At 47.3% G+C, this 8756-nt stretch overlaps 1 protein-coding gene across 6 annotated transcripts in view; it reads left to right on the top strand.

The window, feature by feature from the left end:
- Positions 1-849: 849 nt before the first annotated feature.
- Positions 850-8756, top strand: part of CFAP251 (cilia and flagella associated protein 251) — a 73339-nt gene continuing 65432 nt past the window's right edge. For 3 of the 6 annotated variants that reach the window (XM_045041428.1, XM_023241382.2, XR_006587861.1), the window contains exons 1-3: positions 2375-2543; positions 3229-3612; positions 8540-8680. In XM_045041428.1, coding sequence (XP_044897363.1) covers positions 2526-2543; positions 3229-3612; positions 8540-8680 — 543 coding nt within the window. In that variant the 5' untranslated portion in view covers positions 2375-2525. Of the gene's footprint in view, positions 1003-1923; positions 2166-2339; positions 2544-3228; positions 3613-8539; positions 8681-8756 lie in introns of those variants that run through there. The other 3 variants (XM_045041430.1, XM_023241384.2, XM_045041429.1) reach the window with 3 other exon arrangements.

Below are 8756 nucleotides of genomic sequence, written 5' to 3'. Positions count from 1 at the left end.
ACATGTGTTCCCCCCTTGTAGGCACAGAACATGCCATGCTTACCAGTGTTTGCTGTTTAAATTGTGTGTTCTGATTTCAAGTGTGTTTTCCAATCTCTTTTTATAAATCCTAGTTTATAATAAACACAGCTTGTACCATCAGTTTGATCCTTTTTTTTTTTTTTTTTGAGATGTATGCTTATTAATCAACCAGCATTGGGTGGGGCCTGGGGGTGGGGGATAGGGAGCATCATTCACACTGTCCTAAAATGAGAGCACCAAAGAGTTTTCTGCCTCAGTGCCTTTGGCTGGTTTCCTGCCAAGTCTCCCTTTAGAAACCTCAGGATGGCCACGTGTGCTGTCTCTTTGAGATTCTGAGAGTCACTTTGAAGTGATCCCAGTAGATTCAGCGAAGCTGGTTTTGCAGAAACATTTTGTGATCAGAACAGCAAGATCATGTAACCTATATAACGTGTAATCCCAGCCAGCTAAAACACTGCACACAACACGTAGAGAAAGTGTGGAGGGCAGATCTGTGTGCTGCGTCTGTGAAACCGGGAAATTTAGTTTGCTTTTGGCAAAGAGAATTTTGCCAAACAGCTCATACTTCTTTACTTCATCTCGTCAAGCCTTCAGAAAGTCAAAAGTGCAAGCATCCACCGCTGCAGCTTTTTAGACTTCGGCGCCTGGGGGAAAAAGTTGGGGGAGGAACAGGAGGAAAGAAGCGGCCAGGAAGAAGGCCAATTTCGCTGCCCGAGTGGCGGCCGCGCCCGTTCCCCGGGGACCGCCAGGGGGCGTGCCGGCCCGCTTACGGCAGAGTCTTGGGCACGTGACCACCGTCCAGCCCTCCCGCTTTACGGCCCGTCGCCGAGGCGGCGGTTACCTTGGGGACGGGGCTTGCGTGGCAACGGTAACTAAGGAGCTCGCGGTGGAGAAAGCCAGGGCCGCTGGAGGCGGGGAGGTGACAGAGGGGTCCAGGCGGCGGGACGGCCCGGCCACTGAGGCCCACGGAGGGCGCGCTCTGTGAGTCGGGGGCGGGGGCCCTGGCGTGGGAGGGCGCGGTGCCCCGCGGGGGGCGCTCGCCGCACCCCGGCCGGGCCTGGGGCGGCCTCGGAGAGACCTGAGCTGCGCGTTGTGCCCCCAACAGGCCCCTACACCTTCCTTCCGCCCCTCCCCCGAAGCCGCGCATCAAGATGCGCTGGCAGAGTTTGCAGTGGGCGCAGGCCTCGTGCTGAGGGCCCCTTGCTGGAAATCATAGTAATGATTTTTGAGATGCAGGAACCAAGCGTCAGGGAGGTCTGCCTCTTTCTAGCGGTGTGATCTGAATAAGTCCCTTCAACTCCCAGAGCCTCACACTCAAGTTTGGCGGAAGGAATAAACCAGAGACTATGCTAGAAGGCGTTTAAACTTTGTAAACAGTTGCCACCTTTCTCAGCCACTCTGCTGCAGCTGCGTTGAGCATTTGACATGGCATCTCAACCCCAGAATTTAGGGCTCTCGTTTTTATTTTGCCTGTGAGCAGATTTGGACTCTGAGGGGTATAGTGACTTGCCCAAGGTCACAGAGCAAGTGAGTGGTGGAACCAGGTAGGGTTCAGTGCTAGGAGAGGCCGGTTGCAAAGCCGGCTTTTAACCACTAAGCACACTGCTTCTGCCCTTATTTACATTATTAGTATTGTCGTTAATGTCGGGGTTATCATTTTGCTGCTTGAGGGAATATGAATATATATAAAGTGAGCTAAAGGGCTCTAAAGTTATTCCTAGAAAGGCGAGAGGCCCTGGGATCAATATGTTGAAGATTTGGGACAGGCTTTCCCAGGAGTATGAAATTGTTTTTATTGCTGTGGAAAGGAACCAGGGCCAGCATTGCATATTTCATCGATAGGTTAGTGCACCAGGAAATTAAAATGGGAACTGCTGATTGTTATGGTCAAAATTTCTCTAGAGAAAACTCCACAAAGAGGAATGTCAGACGCAGGGGAAGACCCACTAGAAGAAACAGAAGAAGATGGAGAGACAGAAATGGAAGAAAAAGAAGAAGATTATAATTCATATTATAGAGAGGTAGAAAGTATGCCACAGAAATTAAAGGAAGATGATATATTAGTATGGAGACAGCCTCAGGAGGAGGGGGAGCAGGAGGAGGAGGAAGAGGAAGGAGAGGAGGAAGGGGAAGAGAAGGACAGGGTGGAGGAGAAATGGGAGAAGGGGGAGGAAGGGGGAAAGGACTGGGAGGAGGAGGAAAGAGTGGAGGAAGAGGAGCAGGGGGAGGAGGGGGGACGAGTGGGAGAGAAAGAGAAGAAAGGAGAGGAGGGGGAGGAAGAATGGGAGAAGGAGGAAGGAGTGGAGGAGAAAGGGGAGGAAGAGGAAGAAGGGGGAGAAGGTGGGAAGGAGGAGGCTGTGAGAGAAAAAACGGAGGAAAAGGCTGCAGCAGCAGGGGAGGAGGTAGCTGCAGGAGTACAGGAAGAAACCACAGTGAAGCCCCAAGAAATCACCAAGTCCAAGATCAGTTTGGAGAAACTTACATTGACTGATTCCCAGTCAATCATGTCGGGAACTTTTCTAGTAAGTAGTAATTGTAAATCATTCATTCATTCATTCGTAATCATTAAATGACTGCTTACTATGTACCAGGCTATGGAGATACAAATAAGATTACAATCCATTCTCTTAAGGAATTCTAGGGAGTACCAGGAGGCAGACCTGAACTCTATAAAACAATAAGCTAAATGCAGTGATTGAAAGATGCAAGGGAGACATTTAAAAAACAAAACAAGAAAAACAGGGACACTTAACCCAGCTAGGAGGATGGTCAGGGGAAGCTTCCTGGAGGAGGTGTGCACCAGAGCTGATGTAAAGAGGGGCTAGGGATTAGCTGGAGTGTGCTTGTTTTAGAACAGAGTCAGTGTGATTATAGTAATGGAGGCTTTCCACAGACTCATCCTGGAAGAGAACTCAGCTGTGGTCCAAGGAGAAGTGACTCTGTGCCGAGTCTGTCCTCGAAGAGGACCAGTGCCACTTAGAAGAATGGTTCTGCTGTGTGGTTCTGCTGGTAGGCCAGGAATAAACCTGGCACGCCCATGACTCATTGAAGTACAAAACGTCCCAGGCTCCTTTTTAAAGTGCTTCATGGTTCCCATGTGAGGCTAACGCTGACTGGCTGATTAGGAATAGAAAGGAAAATTTATGAGGGAATACGGCAGCACACACTGTAACTGGAATCACAATCTTCTTTTCTTTCTTTTTTAAGAAAACCCATAGTGGTGATGAGTCAAAGCGTGCATCAGAGCATTCAGAAACAAATGAGCTTTTTAGAGACTTGAGCTCACAACGAAGATTTCTTGATTTGGAGCAAATCAGTTCTGAGGAACTACAGATTAGTTCCCCTGACTCACAGCCCTCTAGCAAGCTTGGGCAGAAAATCCACCAGATGCCCCAAGATGAATCGGGACAAGAAGGGACAGATTTGGAAGCAGAAAAGGGAGAAGGGATACAAGACAAAAGACTATCACACTTAAGTGAAGAAAGAGGAAAAGAATTCCAGCCCAAAACAGAGATCCCCGAGGATTCACTGGTGGCCACCAGTGAGGACATTTTGTTTCAAAAGGATGACAGAGCCAATGTGTACCCTTTGGTGAGTGTCATGTGCTTTTTGATTTCCTCCAACGCTCGGAGAGCATTGTGAAATAGGGGAGTTTTATGCACATGGAAAAAAAAATACCACCAGAAATATCCTTTTGAAACTAACAATAGACTTGTGTGTTTTAAAGTTCAGTTCAGCGCTCCAGCTGGACACGCGTGACAGGCTACGGACGGGAACGCCGCATCTGGGTCCAATAGTGTTGCTCCGCAGGCAGGAAATTCCGGACGTGGTTTGTCTGTTGCATAGGGTGCTGGTTTTGGTGGGAGACTCAAGCCCCATCCCTCCTCCTCCCTCCCCCTCCCCTTCCCCTCTCCGTTTTCTCACTTTGTGCTCCTCCTTCTCCATTCCTTCCCCCTCTCCCCCCTCTCCTCACCTCTTCTGCCTTAGCTTGCTTGATAGCTTTACAAGCTCCTAAAACCATTATAGGCTCCTAAAACTATCCATTACCAAGATGGGTCAGAAAGTGAAGGGTGTGGACTGGGGCACCTGGGTGGCTCAGTCGGTTAAGCCTCAGGTCTCGATCTCCAGGTCTGTGAGTCTGAGCCCCGCGTCAGGCTCTGTGCTGACAGCTCGGAGCCTGGATCCTACTTCAGATTCTGTGTCTCCCTCTCTCTCTGCCCTTCTCTCTCTCTCTCAAAAATAAACGTTAAAAAAAATTAAGAAAAAGTGAAAGGTATGGAAAAAAAGTGAAAGCCACTGTGGAAAGCACCAGGCAGTCCAAAGGAATCTGCCTTTGCTGCCACTGACAGTATTCCAGGGAGGCACCATCTGCGAGGAATAAAAATATTATCATTTACCAAGAGAAGGGAGAGGAAAGTTTTTTTTCCCCCTTCTTCCTCCATCTGCTTCTGACAATTGCCTCCTAGGATTCATCTCCTGTTTTTCTTTTTTCCCTGCAGAGTTGGCCTTTGGAAGATTTGTAAGCAACTGAATGTATATAAAGTGTTTAATGTAGTTCAGAACATATAGGGCGCACTTGAGCGTCAACAGCTAGATGGCAGTGGTGGTGATAATGCCGATGAGGATGATGGAAAATGTCTAGCGAGAAGGGCAGACAACTGACAGCCTCCTTTCTGTACATTTGGCTTACTTTGAGCAGTGGAGTTCAAGGTCAAAGCTTGCGATTATTCTGTCCAAAAGAAAGAATAAGTAAGTTTTAGAGCCCTTGAAGACTTTTGTCTTGTTTAGCCAGCTAATAAGACATCATGTAATATCACTAATGAGACCAGGTGACCTTTGTGCCAGGGTTTTGGGTCTCCTGTTAACCTTGGGCTCACCGCAGAACCAGACCTCTCTCTACAAACTTGTTTAGCGCTTTGAGTATACCTTCTTTCTTTTCCCGTTCCTGTATTGTTTTTCCTCTCTGTTAAAATTACTAGGTGCTCCATATATTAAAAAAATAAATAAATAAATAAACAAAGCAGATTCCCCTTCTTACACTGACCACGCCCATCCCAGTTCCCTGGGGTGACTACTGTTACGGTTTGGTATAACTGTAGATCTTTCCAGACCTTGTTCTTTGCATCTACAGACCTGTTAGCTGTGTACTCCCGTTAGTGTGTGCACACACACACACCGTGACACCCATTAGTTTTTGTTCTCTTTACCAGTGACAGATTCTGCATGTCTGCAGAGTATTTTTCTACTTCATATATCTTGGAGGATTTTGTTTTATATCAGTGAATGTAGATCCATTTCCTCGTTAAAAATTTGTTTTAATTTTTTTAAATGTTTATTCATTTTTGAGAGACAGGGAGAGACAGTGGGTGAAGGGCAGGGAGACAGGGAGACACAGAATCGGAAACAGGCCCCAGGCTCCGAGCTGTCAGCACAGAGCCAGACACAGGGCTTGAACTCATGAATGGTGAGATCATGACCTGAGCCGAAGTCGGACACTCCACCGACTGAGCCACCCAGGTGTCCCTAAAAAAATTTTTTTTAATGTCTATTTATTTTTGAGAGAGAGAGAGAGAGAGAGAGAGAGAGAGAGAGAGAGAGAGAGCATGATTGGGTGAGGGACAGAGAGAGAGGGAGACACAGAATCCGAAGCAGGCTCCAGGCTCTGAGCTGTCAGCACAGAGGCTGGAACTCAAGAAATGTGAGATCGTGTCCTGAGCCGAAGTTGAACGCTTAACCAACTGAGCCACCCAGGTGCCTGCCCCCATTTCTTCATTTTAAATTCAGGCATTTCCCTATTATTGATGGCCACTTATGTTCCTTCTGATTTCGTGTTCTCACTAGAGGTGCTTCAGTGAGCGTGCTTCTGAATCTCTCTCTGTGCCCGTGGCACCCTCCGTTTCCTTTGGGGTCCCCTGCCTCATCCCAAAGGCCTGGAGTGGCTCATGGGGCTCATGGACACTGTCTCCAGCCAAGAAAGAAGGGTATCCTACACTTATGAGAGGGGATCTTGTGACTGTCAAATGTAGTGAAATCTGGTTTTGACAATAACGTTTTGTTTCCATGTTTTACAGGAAAAGATTGCCATAAGAGATGGCTATCTGTGTGATTGGTCACCATGAGTGCAAAATGCAATGAATACTGTGTGGTTTCAATTAATGTGAGCACTGCTTGACAAGGAAGTTCTGTTAATACCGAATGAACGAGTTACTACAAATCTCTAATCACTTAGCCATCGCTTTAGACAACACCACATTCGATTCATTGGCCTTAGTTAATTTTTTTTAAGCTTACTTATTTTGAGAGAGCGCATGTGAGCTGGGGAGGGGCAGAGAGAGAGAGAGAGAATCCCAAAGACTCCGAGCTGTCAGCGCAGAGCCGGACCTGGGGCTCAATCCCACAAACTATGAGATCATGATCTGAGCCGAAATCAAGAGTTGGATGCTTAACCAACTGAGCCACCCAGGCGCCTGGTGTTAGTTAATTTTTTAAATGGACTGGTTTTTTGTTTTTGTTTTTTTTTTTTTAAGTAATCTCTACACCCAGTGTGAGGCTGGAACTCATGACCCTGAGATCAAGAGTCGCACACTCTACCGACTGAGCCACCGGGCACCCCTAAATGGACTATATTTTTGAGGAGTTTAGGTTTATAGCAAACCGAATGAAAAATAGAATTCCCTTCTACTCCCTTGTGCCTCCTCCATGCCTAGGTTCTCCTTTCATTAATGTCTTGCATTAGCATGGGACATTTGTCACAGTTGATGAGCCGATATTGATCTGTTGTTGTTATTTTTTTAATGTTTATTTATTTTGAGAGAGGGAGAGAGAGCAAGAGAGAGACAGAGCGAGTGAGCGGGGGAAGGGCAGAGAGAGAGAGAGGGAGAGAGAGAATCCCAAGCAGGCTCCACACTGTCCACGCAGAGCCTGACACGGGGCTCAAACTCACGAATGGTAAGACCACGGCCTGAGACGAAATCAAGAGTCAGCTGCTTAATCCACTGAGCCCCCCATCTTAACCATTTTTAAGTATACAGTGTAGTAGTAAGTACTTTCACACTGAGGTGCAACCAGTGCCTGGAGCTCATCTTGCCAAACTGAAACTCCCTACCCATTGGACAACAACTCCCCATTCCCCAGCCCAGCCCCTGGTAACCGCCATTCTACTTTCTGTCTCTGTGGATCTGACTCCTCCTCTAGGGACCTCATGTAAGTGGAATCCTACAGTATTTGTCTTGCTGTGACTGGTGGATTTCACTTACACGGTGTCCTCAAGGTTCATCCATGTCGTAGAGTGTGTCAGAAACTCGTTCCTTTTGAAGACTGAATAATATTCACATTTTGTTTGTACATTCATCTGTCAATGGACACTTGGGTGGCTTGGCTTTTTTTTTTTTTTTTTTTTTAATGTTTACTTAGTTTTGAGAGAGAGAGAGACAGTACAAGCCAGGGAGGGGCAGAGAGAGAGAGGGAGACACAGAATCTGAGCTGTCGGCACATGGCACCATGTATATAAAGCATATAATGTAGTTCGGAACATATAGGGCGGCTCATGTGAGGAACAGCTCAGGTTCTGAGCTGTCGGCACATGGCCCAGTGGGGCTTGAACTCACAGACCATGAGATCATGACCTGAGCCAAAGTCGGTTGCTTAACCAACTGAGCCACCCAGGCGGCCCAACCTTTTGGCTTTTGTGAAAGATGCTCCTATGAACCTGGGTGTATAAATGTTTCTTTGAGGCCCTGCTTTCAGTTCTTTTAGGTGCATGCCCAGAAGTGTGATTGCTGCATTATGTGGTAATTCTGTTTTCAAGTTTTTGAGGAGTCCCCTTGGTGTGTCCATAGCAGCTGCACCATTTCACGTTCCCACCAGGAGTGCACCATGGTTCCGATTCCTCTACATCCTCATGAAATTTACCCTCAAGCATTTTTTGTTAAGTTTTTTTAATTTATTTTGAGAGAGAGAGCAAGCAGGGTAGGGTTAGAGAGAGAGAGAGAATCCCAAGCAGGCTTTGCACCATCAGCGCTCAAACCCACGAGCTGTGAGATCATGACTTGAGCCGAAACCAAGAGTCGGACGCTTAACCGACTGAGCCACTCAGGCACCCCAGAATTTACCTTTTAAGTGTACAGTTCATTGGTCTTTAGCCTGTTCACAAGGGTGTGCAACCATTACCACTATGCAATTCCAGAACGTTTTCTTCCCCCCCAAGAGAAATCCATCCCCCTTAGCAGTCAGTCCCCACCCCCTCTTCCAGCCGCCCCGCAGCCGCTCATCCACCTTCTGTCTCTGTGGATGGAGTCACACACTCTGCGGACCTGTGTGTCTGGCCTCTTTCAGAGTCATGGCTTCAAGGGTCATCCACACTGTAGCACGTGGCTGAGGACTTTCTTGAAGTGCTTTCTCCTCTTTGGACTGATGATGTGAACTCTTTCTCCTCCAGAGACTGTGCCAGGAGCGCCTAGCATCCTAGCTCTGGCCTCGGCACACTTAGTGTCTTGCTGGTTTTACCTTTGTCTTCCAGACCTTGACCTGGTCTTTCGGCTGGAACAGTTCTCTTCCTGTTTACTATATTCGAGATGAAAACCAGAGAGTTCTTCTGTATGTCTGCGCTCACACCGCGGTCATCTACAACGTTTTCAATAATAATCAGCACCATCTTCAGGTACGCAAGGTTTTCGTTTTTTGTTTTTTGTTTTGTTTTGTTTTTACCACAAGTAAAAGAGGTTGTTTTTCACTAG

The sequence above is a fragment of the Felis catus genome, chromosome D3 (assembly GCF_018350175.1).
Source record: "Felis catus isolate Fca126 chromosome D3, F.catus_Fca126_mat1.0, whole genome shotgun sequence".
Taxonomy (NCBI): Eukaryota; Metazoa; Chordata; class Mammalia; order Carnivora; family Felidae; genus Felis; species Felis catus.
Note: the sequence above shows the minus strand (reverse complement) of the source record. Positions and strands in the feature narration are given on the sequence as shown.